Source organism: Scylla paramamosain, chromosome 2 (genome assembly GCF_035594125.1).
Source record: "Scylla paramamosain isolate STU-SP2022 chromosome 2, ASM3559412v1, whole genome shotgun sequence".
Classification (NCBI taxonomy): Eukaryota; Metazoa; Arthropoda; class Malacostraca; order Decapoda; family Portunidae; genus Scylla; species Scylla paramamosain.
This window is the reverse complement of record NC_087152.1, coordinates 40,117,485-40,139,316: the sequence shown is the minus strand read 5'-3', so window position 1 is coordinate 40,139,316 and position 21,832 is coordinate 40,117,485. Positions and strand designations below refer to the sequence as shown.

Here is a 21,832-nt window from a genome sequence, read left to right as displayed (position 1 = left end):
GAGAGAGAGAGAGAGAGAGAGAGAGAGAGAGAGAGAGAGAGAGAGAGAGAGAGAGAGAGAGAGAGAGAGACTTTTTTTCTGACGATTCACGAAAAGACTTAACGGCAGCAGTAGTAGATGATTCATTAAACTTCACGTGTAAGAAAAACAACTGTCATACCTAATCCTTCTGGTTTCTTGTTACGTTTTTATATTCTTAAATTTCAAAGAGGTATAGAAAATAATAACTTCGATTTATCCCAATTGTCAATCACTATAATCAGTCAAAAAACGACAAAAACTAAGAAATATTCATCCAAGCTATTTCCTAAGTGGATCACGTTATATTTTGTTAGGTTACGTTAGGTTTCATTACATCTGGTTTGGTTAAGTATGGTTAGACTAGGTTTGGTTAAGTTAGACAGGGTTCCGTTAGGTTTAACTTAAATTACATTGGGTTACTTTAGGGTATATTCAGTTAGGATGAAGTAAGATTTTGTTAGGTTTGATTAAGTAAGGTTATGATAGGTTAGGTTAGGTTAGGTTAGGTTAATTTAGGTTACGTTAGGTTAGGTTAGGTTAGGATATGTTAGATTAGGATAGATTAGGTCAGGTTAGGTTAGGATAGATTAGATTAGGTTAGATTTGGTTATGTTAGGTTAGGTTAGGATAGATTAGGTTAGGTTAGGTTAAATTAGGATAGATTAGGTTAAGTTAGGTTAGGACAGATTAGGTTAGGTTAGGCTAAGTAAGGATAGATTAGATTAGGTTAGGTTAGGATAGGATAAATTAGGTTACGTTAGATTATGTCTTCCTATGAACCACACGAACTCTGCTCACACTTTCTGCAGATACTGGCGGCGACGAAGACAAGGCAAGCTGAGCAGCAGTGAATGGCCGACTGACCCCCTGCCGCCCTGGACCGAGGGACGCCGCCACCACCGCCCGCCCGGCCCACCCTCCCTTACCACGCCCCAAGCTGCTCCAGGTGCCCGCGACACCAACACCAAGACACGGAGCGGCGTTCATGTATGATATGTACCGATAGGAGTTGTATATTGGCAGAGCGTGCTTCTCTCTCTCTCTCTCTCTCTCTCTCTCTCTCTCTCTCTCTCTCTCTCTCTCTCTCTCTCTCTCTCTCTCTCTCTCCCTCTCTCTCAAGAGTTTAAGGAGCATTTCGATCCATCCCCGTTACCAGAAGCTTGTCCTGCCCCCATTCCGTGTAGCAGCAGCAGCAGCAGATCCTCTCCTCTCCCCCCCCCCAACAACGATTTCAGGCGCATATTCCTTCTCTCCCCACTGACTCCAACTCTCGCCCACACCTACCATTCCTCCTCCACAACACGCCAGCAGGAAGCCACACGGACAGGCAAGCGGACAAACAGGCAGGTGGACAAGAGACAAGAGCATCCCCCTCCCTAACGTGTTTCTCAGAAATATAAAAGGACAAACATTTTCCAGTGTCTTTTTGTATCTGTAATATTTGAACGCGATACTGACTGACTGACTGACTGACTGACTGACTGACTGACTGACTGAAGGACTGCTCTTTATTGACTTCCCTGTACATTTTTTTTTTTAGTTTACTGACAGACAAACTTCCTCTCATAAAGAAATTATTGATCATTTGGTGACATTTTACAGGTTTACACGAGTTTGTTCGTGTTTGTATGCTTGCTCACCTACACACACCTACACACACACACACACACACACACACACACACACACACACACACACACACACACACACACACAGACACACATACACACACAGGTCATCCTCACAACCGCTCCCCGAAAAAAAAAAAAAAATGTACAGTACAGTTTTAATACCCACACTGACCCTATGCAATCCCAACCACACCCTTTCTCCTCCTCATTTCCCCCTTCCTGTCTTCAAGTGTGTCTTTTGCACCCCGGAAGACACACAGAACACCCGTTAACCCCAACCACACCTTGCCTTTCCTTCCCTCCCTTCCCTTCCCTTCCCGTCCCTAAATTCAAGTGTGTAATGTACCAAAAGAGACAGAAATACCCGTCAGCTCAAACTATCACCTTCCTTCCCTTTCTTTCCCGTCCTGTCCCAACCTTCAAGTGTTATGTTCCCCTTCCACCCTGTCCCTGCCTTCCACTATGTACCAAGGCATACACACAACACCCACCCGCCCCCCGCACACTCACCACCACCAGCAGCAGCACCACGCCTAGTCCACAGCATTGCCGACACATGCAAGGATGGTATACGTATATACTACTCATATTCTTAAGCCCTCATCCCCGGCCTCGATGTTCAGATTTTATACGTATATTTTTGTAAAGAAAAAAGAAAAGAAATGCAACAAAAAAAGTAAATGATATGAATGAAGCTTGTGATGTTTGCTTTGTCCTAAGAGAGAGAGAGAGAGAGAGAGAGAGAGAGAGAGAGAGAGAGAGAGAGAGAGAGAGAGCGATACAATTCGTGTACCTAATCTTATCAGCACTGTCTCTTCTAAGGAGTGTAGTGCAGGAGCTGGGGGCAGGGGGAGATAAGTGAGGGGGATGGGGAATGGGGGATTGGATGAGTGAGGGGAGTGAGGGGTGATGAGAGGAGCTGCGGGACTCACCTCTGTTATTCATCAAACTTGCGTAATTAGTTCCTGTGTAAGTTTGAAGTATACAAACAAGAGAGAGAGAGAGAGAGAGAGAGAGAGAGAGAGAGAGAGAGAGAGAGAGAGAGAGAGAGAGAGAGAGAGAGAGAGAGAGAAATACTAGAAAGAGGCGGTTACTCAGACACAAACACGATACCCTCCTTATGGCAACACCACCGCCCCGCCGGACAGGTTAATCAAATACCTCAAAACATTTCCAAACAACTCTCATCCATACTGGGGAATGTATCGTGGCCTCAAATTTATAGATAAACATAAATGGGCTAACGCACCACATGGACCCATAATGCTCCATGTATATTCCCGGACCGATGCGTGGTTTATTTACAGGTTTGCAACATTTCATCAAAAAAACCGGATTACTGAATGTTTCGTTCGGGCAACCTTGAGGGTGACCGGGCAGCGGTAACGGGGCAGGATCAGGGGTTCAATGGCTGGAGTTTTGCGGAGGCAGTGATGAGGGACGGTGACCGAGCCTTTCACTTCATTGGAGATGAGAGGAAGTGTGTCATGGGTGCCGCCACGACCAAGGTGCAGTGACATCACTATTCCGACTGACTCGTGGTGCCTTCATGCCAGTGCGAGGCGGCGGGCCAAGCAGGGAGACAAGACGGTGTGGACAGTGGTACAAATTCCCTTCATGTAGTGGTGTGTTGAGGCGAGTGGCTCGGTGTCTCCAGTGCCAGTGAAGCAAGTGCATGTCCTGAGCACAGCCACGTGCAATGGGTGAGAGATCTGGTCACTTCCAAGTAAATTTCAGAGATGAAGTTAAATCATCACAAAGCAGGACTGGTGGCGGTGTTGCTTGTGTCAGCAGTGTTTCTGTTTTACTCCCTACTGAGCCATGAGCTGCCCAGTATGCACTTAGAGCCGGCCAGCAGTGTTTGGAGGTTTTGGAACTTTTCCCGGCAATACCACGGGGTGGCACCAAACACTACAATCTTGGGACATGGAAAAACAAATCATACTTCATCTCCCCAACCAAACACCACTGGTCCTCAAACTGTTCACCGCAAACACCAAGTAGACAGAAAAAATCTGCGGCGCCTCACAACACTGTGTGCAGGAGACTCCTGGCCCCGCACCGCCTCGCCTCAGCCCATGCCGACGACCTGCCGCCTGCTGGAGCAGCGGGCCAGGGTGGTGCAGGAGGTGTGTCACCGCCAACATGTTCAGCAGGCGCCACCGGGTACAAATAGGTCTCAGGACGGTGACGAGCCAGGTAAATATTTTTCATAAGCATAACTGCAACATTACCGTAACTGTGTTTTAAAATATCGTATATGACTTGCCCTTCCAGTCAACATGACTACCAGCCAACACATTAATTAAGCCTTAATATGTAACCCAAATTAAGTGTGTGTGTGTGTGTGTGTGTGTGTGTGTGTGTGTGTGTGTGTGTGTGTGTGTGTGTGTGTGTGTGTGTGTGTGTGTGTGTGTGTGAATATATATATATATATATATATATATATATATATATATATATATATATATATATATATATATATATATATATATATATATATATATATATATATATATATATATATATATATATATATATATATATATATATATATATATTGTACGGCATGACCTTCCCTTCCTGTCATAGTATATTTCATGAATGTTGTACCAGGACTTTTCAGAAACTTTTCCTTCTTTGTTGTCCTTTTCTTCTCCTATCACTTTCTTGATAGTCCTAGGTCAGATCACTTCGAGAGGAACGCAAGGTCCGTTGTGACCTGTGTATCTATGCAACTCTATATAACTATGCAACTCATCATTAGGACTAGTACATTTTATTATTTACTATTCAAATGAAATGTTTTCTTAAATATGTTTGAGAAAAGGAATAGTATTTTCTTAAAGACTCGAAATGAAACACGATGCATATCAACACGTCACCACACACCTGGAAGGGCAGCGTGGCCAGGCTCATGGGCAGGACAGCTCAGGTTGCATATTCACACTGTTGTTGCGGAATTAACGAGGAAAACATAAATTGCGTTTTGGCACGTAATGCTCCCATCACCACCTAATCTTATCTCGGCCAGTTCAGTGATAAATCATGCTAGCTGCATTGGTCGACGCAGGAGTGCGGTCACACCGTCTGAGATACGCTCGGTATCACTCAGTAGAAGGCCACATTTACCTTGAGCCACTGATTTATAATGATAGCATTTCTGTCCTCAGTTTGAGCGCGGCCTTGACGATTTCTTACACTTTAACCCAAAAGAATTACGTCCTTGCGTGTTTATAGGCAAGTATTCATATAGAGCACTGAAGTCCTTCATATGTTCTGGTTCAAACAATAACCTAGGCACTTGTTAATGGAATGTTGACACGCTAAACTTTAAAGGAGAGCAAAGATCCACTACACAAACTCAGCAGGTTTCCACCCTGCTGTAACTGTACACGTTAAAATTGCACACTTAGAGAACGAAGGATTACCTACAGAGTTTTAAATGTACGTATAAAAAATCTTGGCCTGAGCAATATACGTTGGGAAAATTAAAGTTACTTCACAATTTTGAAGCGTGGAGTTCGTGCAGTGAACCCAGAGCGTGTGGAGGCAAATCTATCCAAGTCTCAACTCAATCTACACCACGTGACTGTGGCGTCAAGATGCCCGGTATGGGAAGTTGTCAAGGGCGCTGGCTGGGGAACTCACGGAAATTAATCAAAGCCACGGAGTTTGGAAGCTTGAGTATAGTACTCGTCCAGCGAGAGAGAGAGAGAGAGAGAGAGAGAGAGAGAGAGAGAGAGAGAGAGAGAGAGAGAGAGAGAGAGAGAGAGAGAGAGAGAGAGAGAGAGAGAAAGCTAGGTACTGGTCACATGTTGGTCAAGAGTAAAGTTTCACACAGGCATGCATTGATTCGTTCAGACACAACAACGGATACAAAATGCATACGGATTTCCTGTGTCACATCAAGTCATCACTACCTAGCTTCATTTCTTCAGCTAGTTCCATCTCTCTCTCTCTCTCTCTCTCTCTCTCTCTCTCTCTCTCTCTCTCTCTCTCTCTCTCTCTCTCTCTCTCTCTCATTCCTAACCGCGCACCCCAGAGCAACACGTGGAAGGCTGCAAGTGAATTTTCATCGCGCCAGCCCGTGTCATTCACTGGAAAACACGGACCTATCACAGCACGGCGTGGGTGGAGCGGCGGGATCACCCATGCTTTGCCCACATCCACCACGCTTTACCAGGCACTCACGCCAGAGCCAGTGTGAGTGACGCGCCTAAAACTTGATATTTTATTGTGAACGTTTATCATAAAAGTCTTTTCTCTTAATGTGTGCAAACAATTTAATTCCGTACGTAGGAAATTAAACAGTTTCATGCTTATATTTAATTAAACGATGAAAGAAGGGACGTCAGTCAACATTTCTGTCAGGCATAATAGACTCCCTTGCATTTTATATTACTCTCATTTTCACAAAAAAATAAAAATAAGTAAATAGATAAATAAATAAAAATAAAAAAAAAATAAAAATGAAAATAAAAATCCATGTAAATTCTTCCGGAGAAAAATTTTAGGCGTTACATACAAACATGCATACATTATAAATAAATAAATAAATATATATATATATATATATATATATATATATATATATATATATATATATATATGTATGTGTGTGTGTGTGTGTGTGTGTGTTAGCCATCTGTAATTTCAAAGAACCGAGAGAAGTTCGTAGTGTTTCTTCTTTCAATATCAATTTACTATTTATATATCATTTTTTATTATTCTTTTATTCCATTTCATTTTTTTCATAATGTTTGCACACACTGCTTGTATTGATCGGCTTGGAAAACTGTCTTTGCACATAGCTCCTCTTGTTTCTTGTTGCGCACCCCTGTGTGTGTGTGTGTGTGTGTGTGTGTGTGTGTGTGTGTGTGTGTGTGTGTGTGTGTGTGTGTTTCTGATAAATAAATCACATGATTATTAAACCATATATAAATTTTGTATAGATTTCTGAACGCATTTTGATTCACAGAATCTAATGAAAAAATTAAAGTCTTGTCCTGAAATTCTATTTGGTAATGGTTCAGTCTTCTGAATTTTACATAGAAACCTGCGGGGCACTACAACTAGGGCTCCTGTTTGTTGTTGCTGTTGTTGTTATTGCTGTTGTTGTTGTTGTTGTCGTTGCAATAGTAGCAGTCGTAGGCTAGTAGTAGACAGGTAGTAAGCTAGTAGTAGTAGTAGTAGTAGTAGTAGTAGTAGTGGTGGTGGCGGGGGTGGTAGTAGTAGTAGTAGTAGTAGTAGTAGTAGTAGTAGTAGTAGTAGTAGTAGTAGTAGTAGTAGTAGTTAAATTGTTGTTGTTGTTGTTGTTGTGATAGCAGCAGCAGTAGCAGCAACAGCACCAACAGCAGTAGTAGTAGTAGTAGTAGTAGTAGTAGTAGTAGTAGTTGTTGTTGTTGTTGTTGTTGTTGTTGTTGTTGTTGTTGTTGTTGTTGTAACAAGAAGAAGAAGAAGAAGAAGAAGAAGAAGAAGAGACACATTTAACTGAGCAACTACATGAATCCAACAACTGAACGTTTTTTTTTTTCTTTTCTTCCACGCGTATACAAACTGCATCTCTCATCACCTGCTTAGCTTAACCTTGGCTACCTCAAAGAAAAACAAACAAATAATAGATAAATAAACATATTAACCAACTTCCGAGTCCCCCGTCCCTCCACACTCATACCTAGGGACACTCAGGACAGGAAAACACAAGAAAAGGACAGAAGAAGCATTGTAACAGTGAAAAAGAAGTAGAATTAATTAATGGACGACCTATGAATACAATTTGAAACAGGTCACAAGAAGCAGAAGAAGAGAGGTGTAATGGTGTTCCCTAGGCACTGTATTAAGCCCCACACCAACGCAGACGCTCTGGGATTACGCCAACACTTAGTACAGCACCCGGAAAATAATATCCTGATAATGTCCACACGAGAACAAACAGTGGACAGCCATAATGAGACCTTCTCGCCAATGCAAACTCCAAGATTAACGAGCAATGCAAAATGTAAACAAACACTTACTCTTGAGTCTCAGCTGAAGGTTCGGCACGGGTCTTCTTTGCTCATTATACCACAGAAGTGTTACCTTAGTGTGTTTGTGTGATCACTTCCTCCACAGTTTAAAGCGCAAACACACTAGAGAAACGGGAACACTAATAATCTTCACGTAGCATCACCACACGCAGGAATCCCACTAGGAATTAAACGAACACAGTTTTGGAACACTAATTGACACCTGATAGTCAGTGGGCGTGGCTGCCACTTACCTAGTTTTTATTAATTTTGTTCTGTTGTGGTGCCTTAAGTATTCAGTGATATCTAAAAACTATTTCCGTAATTTTTCGTCGTATAAAATGCGATGCTTAATCAAATACACATCTGTAATGAGATTTTCTTGTTGTGACCATCTCGACTAAGGTTGATCTCGACCGTTTGCCAGTAACCCCGTATCGTATGCCTTGTGAGCTGTAATGTTGAGTTCATAGTAGCATGTCTATAGGCTAGATGAAAGTACTTATGCACTATACTTCCAGGGCGCAGTGGCAAATGTTTCATAACTTTTGCATGTTTCATAACTTTTGTATTTCATGCATCTGATGGCGCATTCACATTGCTGTTTTTTTTTTTTTTAAGTTATTCCATGCAATGACTGACGATCTCCATTTCCTCTTCTACAGGAAAATACGTGGAGTACGTGTCTCGCAAACATATTCACCTGCTGCGGCGTGCCTTCACTCTTACTTGTGTCATCAACAAAGTAAGTGTTGCCTGGTAATGATGAACAAGAAATTAAACGTGGTCACATCCACCAAATATACCGTTACTTACCTACGCATCTATTAGTATTCCCTAGTTCTGTATTTGGCACACTAGCAGCAAACTAGATTATAGAAATAACCTCAACTCACTAATGTCTAGATGGTGACGACTTTTTTTTTTTTTCTCATCTTAAATGGGATTCAGGCCAAGAGCAACAATAAGATTACGGAAAAAAAAGACCCACTGAATTAAGGCGCAAATCCCAAAAAAAGTGTAGCCTAAAGGGGGTTATCAAAAAATATTTAAGGATAAGTGTCTTAAAACCTACCTCTTCAAATAGCTCAAGTCAAAAGCAGGAGGAAATAAAGAAACAGGTATGGCAAGTTCAGAATTTACCAGTAAAATGAAGAGTCTGAGAATACTGGTTAACTCTTGCATTAGGGAGGTGGACAGAATAGGGGCGAAGGTACAGCGAGGCACCGGGAGGAGGAGAGACAAGCAGCTAATAAAATAACAAGAGCAGTTAGCGTGTAAATAGTGGTAAAAGACGGCAAGAGATGCAACTTTGATAAGAGAGAGAGAGAGAGAGAGAGAGAGAGAGAGAGAGAGAGAGAGAGAGAGAGAGAGAGAGAGAGAGAGAGAGAGAGAGAGAGAGAGAGAGAATTTCGTGATCTACTACATGTTATTTTCATATCCAACTATTTCATCAGGTGGCTTCAACAACTTTGGTCTCCAGTCTGATGGCAGCCAATGGACAGCCGCTGCCGCTGCCAGAGGGCACCTCCCCGCACGTGGTGGCCGAAGATACGCTCACGCCAAAGGTAAGGTTAATCATGTACCACACATTTCTGTGCTTGATGATTTTGCCAAGTATCTTCATGTGTTATTTGAATATTCAGTAATTCTTTTGCGTGAGTGAAAAATTATTTGGAATCAGGCAGCAGTCTCTCTCTCTCTCTCTCTCTCTCTCTCTCTCTCTCTCTCTCTCTCTCGCTACTTTTTTTCGTATACACTTTTTGCAATATTTCAACAGTATGTTCATTGTTTTCCATATTTTAATAATTGAATCATTTCACTCATATGATAAAGTTCATATTTCTTCCTCTTTCTTCCTTTGCTCTTTCAATGCTGTCCTTTCCTCATCCATAACTTGCTCTGTAACTCACCAGTGTTAATGGGTTGCTCTAAAGTGTTAATTAGTGATTTCATAAAACCTCTCTGCTAATTGGGTTACAAGAACTAATGGCATCTTAAACTGTGTATAAATACTATGTAACAATTTTCATTTTCAATCAGCTAATCATCTTTTATTTATTTATTTATTTATTTTTTTTGGTTTGCTAGCTTTTCAAATCTTCCTCATATAACTGATTTTCATTAATTATTGTATTTTTCAGTATTCCTTTACTTTTGAACAACGAGAAAAACAACATAAAATTAACAAGACATACCAATACCCTATGCATAATTTCACAGTACAGTAAAATACATAATTCATGAGAAAGTTCAACAAAATTACAGCCTAAGTCATGTGCCCACCAGTACATCAGGCTGAGGTCCCACTTGGAGGGAGGCAGCACAGACAACAGTCTTGTTTCAGTGTGAAAAAAAAAAAAAAGTAAATGGTAAGAATAAATAAATAACAAAATACAAGAGAGGTTTCCCAGTCTTTTAATTTCAGCCTTTTTAATCACCTCATGATGTGCCAAGAATATGGTAGTAAATAGATATCTAAAAGAAGAGGTGTACCAATTCAATGTATACCATTTACATTATGGAGAATGTATTTCAAATTCTCATATAATGTCTCCTATGTTGGCTTCTTTTCACAGTCATAGTAGCCATTTTTCGATACTGTTTATTTTCCTGTCTTATTTTCAGACAGACAATGAGTTTGAGTTTGCAAGGAAACACTTCTTCAAATTCCTGTTAGTCAGACATCCCTTCAGCCGCCTGCTGTCTGCTTACCGAGACAAGGTACATGTGCCCATAAGGACTTCCCTAATTTATGGTTAAATTTTGAATAACTTAAGATGTTTTTAATCCTCTGGTCTTGGCATAGTCTTACTGAAGTGTACCAAGGTAAACTTGAAGGTTCTTATGGGTTTAAGCTTGATAAAATTTGATTTTTAAAAAGATAAATGAAGTAACTGGTTCTTAGATTGAATGGTAGATGATTGAAATTGACTCCTTATCCAGCTCAATAATGACAAGTCAATAAGGGACCTTAATATAAGATTAAATGAATTTATTAAGGTGGATGACTGGTGAATGTAGGTAGATATGTTTTACACAGGGACTGCCATGTGTAGGCCTGATAGCTCCTTGCAGCTTCTCTTATTTTTCCTATGTTCTTAATACAGAATTTGAGTGAAAAATATGAAGAACACCATCCAAAGTTGCATGATTAAAATAATCTGTGCATATTAGAGATAGAGTATAATATAATGAAAAGAAAACAAAACAGTGAATCTACAACACTCCATGACAGTACTGTAATATTACTAACACTAGCAAAAGCATGGACATAAAATGAGGAAGAGCAAAGATCCTAGGTAACAAAAATGAGTTCTCTGAGGTCTGAGGAGTGTCAGAGGCATGGACAGAGTGGATGGAGAGAATACTGAAAGTATTAAGGGTTTGTATGTCTAGTGGGTATACAAAGTATGACTAACAAGATGGACAGTGACATGTGGAGACACTTTAGTCATGGGTGAATTCATAGTCATGAGAATGGAGGGATTAACAGCAAGATTCTCTAATATATGGTCTTGGATTTATACTCAAGTAACATAATGCACTTCCTTTCACTGTTTAATAATTTTCCATCTATCTTAGGGCCTAGAATTGCTAAAGATCTATAAATTGTTAATTTTTTAAGTATATTGTCAGCAGATCAGAGGATTTAAGATTGAATGGAAACAAACACCACAATGGAAGTGAGTCCAGGTTACTCAGTTTCTAACAATATCATTAACTATCTTGCCTTCATCAGAAACCAAGCATATGAATGATGAACAACATGGCCTATATAAATGGTGGACTTGTATCAGGCACAGAACTTGCAAACATACTCTATATCTTGTATTTTTTAAAGGTGGAGGCAGCACAACACTGGTCCCTGAAGCAAATGAGGGAGCACATCTTTACAACTCTTGCTGAAGCAAACCTAACAGAGAGGAGACCAAACGATGACTCAAAGAACAGTGATGACATCCCTACATTTAGAGACTTCCTGGAATATATCCTGATCACTAAATATACAGGTTATACACAGTTCCTGTGACTCTTGCATTTTATGTAACATGAATGCCTCTCTGATAGTACTGCATTATTCTAGAAGGTGTACAACACTTTCCTTAATGAAGATTCCCACATTCCCTCATTAAGATAATTTCACAATATCTGCAAATATTTCAATTTATTATCAATGCTGAGTAGTGTGATTGTAATGTTATAACATTTCCTCAATGTCATTCCTGCAACACACCAGGAGGAGGGTTTGACTCCCACTGGGCACCGTACTGGCACCTGTGCTCCCCCTGCTTTATCCAGTATGATGCCGTGGCCAAACTAGAGACTGCACAGACCGATCTCAAGGTTTGTAAAACTGTTTATGCATGTTTTCTTACAATGATTCTGTTTTATTCATTTATAATCTCAAATAATCTTTTATGGAAAAGCTGGAGTCTTACATGCCAGCAGTAGCTTGTATGTAATATTGACATTACAAGGTAAGTATAGTTTGCAGTTAGATTAATCTTTTCTTCACACTGTATTGATGTTTTGTAGTTCTAATGTACATGACTTGAATCTACCTTGTTCCAACCATGTATGTTGTTCAGAATGTGTTAGCAGATCTGCTGGGAGTAGTTTCTGAACTGTTTTATACATCAAGGTTTTAGCACTGCAAGTAGTATTTTCAAGAGTCAGTGGTAGATTTGTTGCCCAAAACACATTACTACTTAATTTGCATGTTCAGCCAGAAGAAAAGGAAAGAAATCAGTCAAACAACTTTCTTAAACATCACCAAAGTACCAACATTACAAGTCTAACATTCATTTCCCCCCAACAAACCCTCCCAAGCAGAACAACCTTCACAGTTAGGGAGTGGGTTGCACAAGATCTGGTGAGCCATTCCAGTATTTTGCTGCTAAGAAACTAACTGATACATCAATCTAATAATATATCAGCTTTACTCCATTAATAAAACATTTTGTGTAATAATTTTGTCTATTAAAGTATTAAAATCATGTATTCATCATATCTCTATAACTAAATTTCCAAATACTATTTTGGAGGATGGAAGCAGAGGGAAAGTAGCTCCATTTCAGGTTACAATGACCTCCCTCTACTGCATCAAGATTGCCACTTGCATTCTAACTAGTGGGAGTCTTTTCCATAACCCAAGGAAGTCAAAATGTAGAGGTGAAGCTGGCAGAAATTGCAACTTGAGGAGCCATCATTTGGTGAACAAGACCAACACACACATGTATATAATGGTCTTTAGGAATAATGATAATTGACAATGATGATGAAGATGAGGATGAGGATGGTGGTAATATATGCAATAATGAATGAGATCCATTTCATGGTAGCAAATTTTCCAACAAACATGTTATTGGCAGCAGCATTCTTAACTGCCTTTAGAATCAACAGGAAGCACTACCTGATACAGAATTAGCAGTACAGTATTGACATCCACTGCACAACATACAGTAGCATTATCCACAGTACAGTGACAGGTAATATGCAATAATTGACAAATTTAGCAGTGGTACCAGATTTCATATACCTACAGCTCAGTATGGGATATGCCATACTTAATGTAGACAATCCTGATGTTCACTAGTTATATGACATCATGAGTGTTGGAAATTATGCCAGGCAAACCTTACTGTGTTGACATTGGCACTATGGAGGTGGTGTGATGTGGAACATGGGTAAATTAATGTCTTTTTCTTCCAGTACATTTGGCACCACATGAGGTTAAAAGAGACAGTGCCATGGATCAATCGGTCAAGCCAGAGCAGCAGCAGTGGCAGCACCGTCAACCACTACTACCAGAGCCTCAGTCCAGACCTCATTGCCCGAGTGTACCGTCGCTACCGCCTGGACTTTGAGATGTTCCAGTACGAAATTCTGGATGTTGTCAGGGAAGGAGGCCACTGCCAACTGCAAGACTGTTCTGACATGATTCCTTTTTTTTCCTAGCAAATGTTTTTGTGATATATATATATATATACAATAAAAGAACAAATGTGATCATAGTTATATATAAATTAAAATGTGAATATCTTTGGAACTAGCAACAATCATTCAACCTTATTACTTCCCATTTATCAATCATATTTTCCAGTCTTTGGTTAAGGAAATTAACATACAAATTGTAAAGGTTAACAGGAATACATGACCTGGCTACACATGCTGTGAATGGGTTAGAAAAATACTGCAAATGTATTCCTTGTGTCATGATAAAAAGGGACTGAGAGGAACAGACAAGGTACAATGTCACTGCTTTTCTGAGTTAATCTTTTTTTAAGAAGAATCTGTCTGGTACATAAACAAACAGATTCACCATGGACCTGTTACCTCCAACTGATATGTCACACCCTGAGGATAAATGTAAACAGTATTGCACATTCAAGGGTATACATATTATCCAATCATCAGGATACCTTTAATCTAAATGGTTGTGATGATCTGATTTTTTGGCTTCCTCCATCTTTTTTCAACAATGGTTCACTGATTTCACTACTCAACATTTCTTCTTCTTCCAATTTATACTTCTCTCTAGCAATCCTTGGAAAATTTGGCACCACATCAATATCCTGAAAATTGGAACAATATTTTATGAATGGTGTTATAATTAACAAGCACTTTAACATATAGTCTTAATAGCAATATACAGTACAATACACATACTATCAACAATTTACTCAGTCATGGCTAGATATCACTCACCTCTACAGGCCACAGTCTATCACATATTTTTAGAAGAAGAAACTGCAGTGTTACCAGGAACATCATGAACCAGCCTGCCACCAGCCCACACTTCTTGTACCTATGAAGGAATGAAGTGTCTGTTAGAATGATTGCAGCCAACAGGAGAGGAGAATGAACTGCACAATATCACTAAGTCACTGAAATTACAAGACATCTTTGAACATACGGGCCATCTATACATCGTCATAGGCTAACATTCTCTATAAATTACTTGTTTCTTGTCTAGAATACTATACTGAATCCATTAACCTGTCTCAGGGGAGCTGTATTTGATGAAAGATGAGGAAGCTCCCAAAGTTTGGTGCATTTAATCAGTAAGGCAGTCAAAATTTGAGGGCACAACTTAGGGAAAATTAACTAGAATCATGGGTGGCCTTTCAAAATACAATGAGTCTATGTATAATTACACACCTTAAGGAAATGGTAAAAGTTGAAGGATAAACTGCAACAATAGCTCTTAAAATGTGGATATGATAAATGAATCAGTGTACAAATAATTCTGAGCATGAAGACCTATAAATTAAAATAAAAAAAACATAAAGAAGTATACATAAAACTACAGCAGAGGCACAGACACCCTTTAAAAATCTCCTAAGTGCCAGTACATGAAACTAAAGCAAAGACCAAGGAAGCACGACAACCTTGGAATGCGGTGAACCAAGTCAGCACTGGATTCCTCCTGGTCGACTTTGCTGTAGACGAGTTCAGTCCGCTGCATCACATCGGACCACAGGTAGGTGTTCTTGACCTCCTGATACATCTCCCACGGCCCCACACGCTCTCCCGTCTCCTCCAGTTTGATGGCCAGCTCCAGCTTCTCTGTCAGACCTAAGTGATGAGATGGAAGTGATGACCTCCCATACACACATTCACAGAATCAGATGTTGGCAAAGACTTTACTAAATTCAATGTTGAGAGTGAGTATAAGTAGATGTAATGATAGATCAATAGTGTGTTTGTAATGTATGATTTACTTTACCCAATTACACCACTACATCATTTAAATCTATCAAGTACTATCTATTTAACTATCTATATACAAGGCTAGCAATCTCACATGGGATAACCCAGACAAAGCACCACACACTCATACACACATCATTCACACTCTTAGCCCCGTTGGCCGCTGGTGGGAAGGGCCGACGGGACAAATGGACAACCCTAGTACACCCCAGGACCTTAGGCAAGTACAATATAAAGAACGATTTGTCTTACTCTCAACGTTGGGATGAGCAAGATGAATAAGGTGAGCTGGCAGCACTTCAGGAATGCCTCCCACATTAGTGCTGACCACCTGCAGCCTGTACACAGAAAGAATTGACCTCATCACCTGTACCAGCCTATCCACTCAGTACCACAATTAACCTACACTACACACTTAATTACAAGGTTTTATATAATTGCTAGGATTTTAGTATAGTTTTAATTATGCTGATGTCATGGTCAGAAGTTGAGTAAGTTTCTACATTCATGTCCACTATGTTTGACCTTTTCACTCAATCCTAAGGTCCCCTGATCCAATGGCAATCTCCTTATAAAATCTGACAATTGATTGATTTTTAACATACAGATTAAGAATGAGGAAAAACATCACAGAGAGGACTCATTTCACTCACCACCACAATCATTACCAGGTTTAATAAAATTTCTAGGATTTAGGAGTTTTAGTAATCTTGATAAAGTTATGCTCAGAAGTGGAATAACCTGCATTCATTCCTGGTGTATCTGGTCTTTTTAGTACTCAGTATCCAGACAATATTCTTACAAAAGTCAGACAACTGATAAATCTTTAACATATAAGAGGATTAAAACTGAAGGACAACACCAAACACAATGGAAAACAGCATGGTAGGTTATTCAACTATTAACTAAGACCATACTATGTGTACTTTGATATATATATATATATATATATATATATATATATATATATATATATATATATATATATATATATATATATATATATATATATATATATATATATATATATATATATATATATATATATATATATATATAAGATATACTCATAATAAAAAAAAATATGCATGAAAGCTCAAATATTACTTTGAACATCAAACTGACCCTGAACAAACAGCTTCACAAATAGCGATGCAGAAGGCTTCAGTGAGGGAAGTGTTGAGGAAGATGTGTCCCTTCACCAGCACACTGTGGACCTGGCCATGAGGCACGGCACCCAACAGTGACAGCCGCTCATCCCCCACCTCGTCCCGTACCTCCTCCAGCAGGCTGCGCTTTGGTCCATCACCTCCTATTATGAAGTTCACCTGTCCAGATACAAGAATGGGCAAAATATATCAGTTTTTGACAGATATATGAAGTAGATTACTGCTTATTCTTTTGGTCTGACTCAATTTTTTATTATGAAGTTCACTTGTCCTGCCACATGAACTGACAAAATATATTAGTTTTGACAGATGCATGTAACAGATAATTTCACAAACTTTTTAAATCACTGCATGTTCTTTTGCAGTAACTCATTTAACATTATTAGAATTCTAGTTTTATCAGTATCAAATTAATATCAAACTTCAAAAAAGCAGAAATTATAGATGATCAAAACTTTCTTGTTGCCTCTTAATTCTAATTCCACTAGTTCTTACTCTGCTTAGCAGAAATTACAGATGATCAAAACTTTCTTGTTGCCTCTTAATTCTAATCCCACTAGTTCTTACTCTACTTAGCAGTCACAACAACACCTCAACTCACGTGAGGATGACGTTGGCAGATGTACCTAATAATGTCGGGCTGGAGGTCAACACCTTTGCGATACTGAAGGCGGCTCATCACAATGATATTGACTGTGGGAAGAGAAGTCAGTGGTATCTATCAAAATTAAACATGCACATGGCTTTGAGTTTTAAGAAACACTAATCACTGTTTTTCAATTATGTAAAAGAAAGCTGGAATCTAAGCTGGCTGTACTAACTTTTATCCTTTGGTCTCTTGGTCACATCTGGCCGGAACACCTGAGAATCCAGTGCGTTGGGAATGACAGACACCTTCTCTTGTTCTACATTGGCTCGCAGAACTGTATTTTCCTTCCTGCAGAAGTAACACACAGGGTTCTCCAATTAAACTATTGTATTATCTAATACAATACAGATTCTATTGCACTAAAACTTTAAATTCTTTTTGATAAGCAGAATGCACACATACGAACATACCCCCCCCTTCTCCTGAGGCCTCGCTGCACAAGACGTTCTTCTTTCTCTCATCCCTATTCTGTCCACCTCCCTAATGCAAAAGTTAACCAGTACTCTCAATCATTCATCCCTTTCTCTGATAAACTCTGGAACTCCCTGCCTGCTTCTGTATTTCCACCTTCATATGACTTGAATTCCTTCAAGAGGGAGGTTTCAAGACCCTTATCCTTCAATTTTTGACTACTGCTTTGGACCCTATTTGGGGACCAACATCTCAGTGGGCTTTTTTTACTGGTTTTTTGTTGCCCTTGGCCAGTGTCCATCCTACATAAAAAAAAAATAAATAAAAAATAAATAACACCTACCAAAGAGACTTACCCTACATAGGAAACACAGATGCAGTGGTTGACATCAGCCAAAGAAAGTGCCAGAAAATTGTTGGTTACAATGGCTGACATGTCGGCAAACCCAAACAGAGAGTGGTCTGTGAATACACTCTGCGAAAATAAAAGTTAACATCATGTATTTTAGAATATTCTTCAAAACAGAACAACAGTATCTCACAATGAAGTTAGGTAAATTATGCCTCACATGCAAGATTTCACCATTCACTGTGTCACCCCTGCCAGACAATGTTCCCTGTTAATTCCAGCTTGGCAGGTGCACTAAATAAATGAGTAAATTACGTGAACTGTGAGTGGATTGAAATATCACATCAGAAGGGGATCTCTAGCTGCTAGTGTCTCTTCCCAACATCTACCAAGCAGTACCACAAGTATGCCTCACAGGGTACAATGCTGTCTCTGCAAAGTATCATGAAGATAGTTCTCATATCCCTTTACAGTGAGTTAAAAACACTCAGATTTCAACAAGGCTTGAACAAGGGACCAGTTGCTTCCTTCCACACTGTCCACTTCATCACTACCAGGAATCATCTCACTGGTAATTTTTAAGAAAACAAGTGTTCCTGCAGTTATTAAAACACACATGCAGTTTTAAATCACTATATCCCATTTGATTCATGAGTGTAGTAAGTAAGCCACCTAATATTTCTTAAATGAGTATCTTTTCCATGAAATACTGTACAGAGATTACTTCTTTATGTGCAATTACTGCTCATGACTACTTTAGATGTATATAGTTTAAGTGGAGAGAACATACCTTGAGTCCCATTGCTCTGGCCAAGTTCATGGCCTCGTGGGCCATTGTGGAAAATGCAGAGTGGCCATGCACAATGGTCACTCTTTCTCTCAGGAAAACATTGCGCAGAAGTGGAATTGAGGTGATGAAGGTTGGAAGAACAGACTGGTTGTAAAACGTCTGGAGTGGAAGATAGTACACCTGAAATAAATATTTTGTTTCAGTGCTAATAATTTCTTCCTCCAATGCTGCACGCAAAAATTTTCTTTACAGAGTCTAAAAGGCAAATTCAAAGAGAAAAATTCATAGAAAAAACTGGATACTATAAAAATGAAGATCATTAAATTAAGATAATTAAAAAATAATTCATATTGATGCTGAAAAAAAGATTTACCAGTGGTATTTATAAAATCTCAAAATGTGAGATATATTGAAAAAAAAGATAAGATGCTTTGGTTTAAAAAACAAACTAAAATGAATGAGAGAGACCTATGACATGCTAATGACTCACCTTCAGTCCATTGGTCATGTAGCGAATGCCTTTCCTGTCACCATACACATGAGTGAGCACAATCACCTTGTGGCCACGTGCCAGCAGACACTGGGACAGCTGGAAGATGTGCTCCTCCACGCCCCCCACATTTGGGTAAAAGAAATCAGACACCATGCTGAAAATAAAACACACTTAGGTTCTGCTTTGCCACAAAGTTGCTCCCTACCACTTTTTCATGACTTTCTATCCAGTAGTCCATACAAAGCTAGGATCATAAAAGGAGGTGATCCACCCCTGTCCTAATGCATGGCTAAGCCCAAACACAAGCAAATTTTATCCATTCCCATTAAGTGCTGTTAGACAAAAGAATCACATTTATGGAGCCCCTGTGCACAGTGAAAGAATATTCCTTTCAAGATGTGGGGAGAGCATGAGGGGCAGATGGACAAGACAAGACAGGAGCTGGAGGCACGTGAGCTGTAACCAGTGCCATATCCAGCATAACAAACACTCACCAGCCACCAACCTTGTAGAGCAGCTAATGATATATTGTTATTCAACCTTTACTACAGATTGAATTGAAATGACAATGAACCAGAGAAATACATCATTAAAAAGGAGAAAGATAGGCCCTCCTTATGCTGTAAGTTTCATTATTCTAGGATCTGTATTCAGGAAAATATAACTCTGGAGTTAATCTAGTTCCCTTTCTTTGCCTCACAGCATCAGAGTGAACACTTTATGTGAATTTTCAACCAAAAGACATTTGGTATCTAAGCAATGTTAAAAAGCTTTTGGAAACATTTCAAAAGCACAGGACTATTCCTAAGCAATGGAAAATATGAAAATCATGAGGAAGAGCTCAGCTGAGAGCAGGCATGGAGAGGAAGGCAAGAAAATGCTTCCTCCCACAGCACACTGCAACACAACAACCCTCAGTAAAGAATGACAACAATCGCAGATTACAAGATCATCACTGGGTTAAGCTCCCAGCAAGACTAGAAGCCCTACAGAACCTAGTATTCCCAGAAGGTTAGGTTACGTTAGCCCTGCAGAGCCTATATGTAAGAATAAAAGTGTTAATTAATGTATGGATTAGGTTTGGATTGATAGTTACTAACTTCAGATTTATCTGCTATGACTCTGTGTTTTATTTTTTTCCTCAAAGATGTCTTTCTTTGGAAAAAAAAAATGAAACTGAAGCTTTGTAGTAAAATTCATAAAAATATCTTAACTTATCAATGGAACTATATTCAAAATTATTCCTTACAATGAACTGATATGGTTTACCACGAATATTCCTTTTTTTACTTTTCTTTCCTTTCTCCCTAACTCTTCCCTGTGCCAGCCTGACCCAGCACTCAGCACACCCTGCACCTCACCACGTCTGACTCACCAGATGACGTGCCTGGTAGCGAGCTGCTCCCCTCCCATCACGGCACGGCGCCCTCTGCTGCTTCGCCTGCTGGAATCACTTTGCTGCTGGCTGGAACTATGAATCTAGTGTCCCCTTGCCCTGTGCACCAGAATATGTGGCTTCAGTATTCACAGTCCACATTTAAACAAGTATTTCAATTTCCGGACCGCCTAGAGCGAGCCCTCCCAGTGTGTTTTGTTTACATCCTACGAGTGAGACTGACAAATGCTTCTTCACAACGGCTCGCTCTAGTTGCCCCTTCCCCGCCCTCTCTCTCTCTCTCTCTCTCTCTCTCTCTCTCTCTCTCTCTCTCTCTCTCTCTCTCTCTCTCTCTCTCTCTCTCTCTCTCTCATAAAATATCTTAATAGAAACAGGAGTCGAACATTCTTAAAAAAAAAAAGTGTATGTGATGATGGTTTCTGGGAGGCCTAAAGGAAACGCTATAGATAAGTTAATGCTGACATGAAATTAGCGGAGGTTACTAAACCAAGAACACGAGGGTAGTGTTTTTATCCCGAGGATGCGCCATGAACATGCTACCAGTTAATGCAGACTGAAGGCAAAAATAAAATGTACGCAGCAGGTAGTACGTAGTGATGAACATCTGTGCAGAGGAACAACGGAGGACTGGTATGTTACAACAGAGGAACAACTTGATGCAGAACCAAAATACAACTAAATAAATAACGTTAATGATAATAATAAACGAATAAATGAATTAATAAGCAAGTAATTATATTTGAAGTGTCGTGCGATGAGTCCTAGAGAGAAAGAAAAAAATATACAACTCAGTAATGAGACCTTACATGATTTTGTGGTTTGCTGAATGAGAAAGTTCCAAGAGAAGCAAATGAATGTGACAGAAATTTAGTTTGTGGTATGATAAAAAAAAAATACGATCTTAAATGAAAAAAAATAATAATAATAATAGGATCAGGGTGGTGGAAATATCCAAGAAAACTTAGTTTGGTGGTATTATGAGTAAGACAACAGTCATGTGGATACTTCATTCATGGAATGGTGGAAATGAAAGTCGAAAGGAGAAAGCGAAAACACAGACAGAAGAAAATTAAGGTTCTCATAGAAAAGAAAGTTATTGGAAAAAGACTGATTGCCGAGTAAGTGAAACAGAAAATAGCTGATGTGTAATGGCGATTCCTTAAGAGCCTTACCAGAAGGATCACGAGAAAAATATGTGT

At 39.5% G+C, this 21,832-nt stretch overlaps 3 protein-coding genes across 5 annotated transcripts in view; 2 read left to right on the top strand and 1 right to left on the bottom strand.

Moving 5' to 3' along the window:
- The window catches only part of LOC135114992 (chondroadherin-like protein), a 42,569-nt gene extending 40,222 nt beyond the window's left edge, over positions 1–2,347 (top strand). The window contains exon 3 of the mRNA XM_064031393.1: positions 831–2,347. Coding sequence (XP_063887463.1) covers positions 831–872 — 42 coding nt within the window. The 3' untranslated portion in view covers positions 873–2,347. The remainder of the gene's footprint in view (positions 1–830) is intronic.
- Positions 2,348–2,777: 430 nt separating this feature from the next.
- Positions 2,778–13,712, top strand: LOC135115011 (carbohydrate sulfotransferase 11-like). Of its 2 annotated transcripts, XM_064031431.1 has the most exons (7): positions 2,778–3,851; positions 8,326–8,405; positions 9,118–9,228; positions 10,289–10,384; positions 11,505–11,673; positions 11,901–12,007; positions 13,376–13,712. In XM_064031431.1, the coding sequence occupies exons 1-7, from the start codon at positions 3,392–3,394 to the stop codon at positions 13,619–13,621; spliced, it is 1,269 nt and encodes a 422-aa protein (XP_063887501.1). In that variant the 5' UTR covers positions 2,778–3,391; the 3' UTR covers positions 13,622–13,712. The 2 variants fall into 2 exon arrangements, with proteins under 2 accessions (XP_063887501.1, XP_063887507.1); XM_064031437.1 differs by lacking the exon at positions 8,326–8,405 and having other exon boundaries at positions 3,649–3,851.
- On the bottom strand, positions 12,409–20,865 carry LOC135115002 (phosphatidylinositol N-acetylglucosaminyltransferase subunit A-like). Of its 2 annotated transcripts, none has more exons than XM_064031419.1 (11): positions 20,613–20,865; positions 19,235–19,391; positions 18,745–18,903; positions 17,962–18,080; positions 17,367–17,482; positions 17,147–17,238; positions 16,502–16,704; positions 15,629–15,714; positions 15,055–15,241; positions 14,372–14,471; positions 12,409–14,238 (listed from the first exon to the last, which is right to left on the bottom strand). In XM_064031419.1, the coding sequence occupies exons 1-11, from the start codon at positions 20,648–20,650 to the stop codon at positions 14,077–14,079; spliced, it is 1,419 nt and encodes a 472-aa protein (XP_063887489.1). In that variant the 5' UTR covers positions 20,651–20,865; the 3' UTR covers positions 12,409–14,076. The 2 variants fall into 2 exon arrangements, with proteins under 2 accessions (XP_063887489.1, XP_063887479.1); XM_064031409.1 differs by having other exon boundaries at positions 18,745–18,924; positions 20,613–20,864.
- Between the last annotated feature and the right edge of the window lie 967 nt (positions 20,866–21,832).

Excerpts from the sequence above, each read along its gene's own strand:
- LOC135115011 (XM_064031431.1), top strand. The coding sequence starts at position 3,392 with ATGAAGTTAAATCATCACAAAGCAGGACTGGTGGCGGTGTTGCTTGTG. Across the intron at positions 11,674-11,900 it reads CCTGATCACTAAATATACAG|GAGGAGGGTTTGACTCCCAC; the intron begins GTTATACACAGT and ends GCAACACACCAG. Across the intron at positions 12,008-13,375 it reads CTGCACAGACCGATCTCAAG|TACATTTGGCACCACATGAG; the intron begins GTTTGTAAAACT and ends TTTTTCTTCCAG.
- LOC135115002 (XM_064031409.1), bottom strand. The coding sequence starts at position 20,650 with ATGGGAGGGGAGCAGCTCGCTACCAGGCACGTCATCTG. Across the intron at positions 18,081-18,744 it reads CCAGAGCAATGGGACTCAAG|AGTGTATTCACAGACCACTC; the intron begins GTATGTTCTCTC and ends TTATTTTCGCAG. Across the intron at positions 14,239-14,371 it reads ATAGACTGTGGCCTGTAGAG|GATATTGATGTGGTGCCAAA; the intron begins GTGAGTGATATC and ends TCCAATTTTCAG.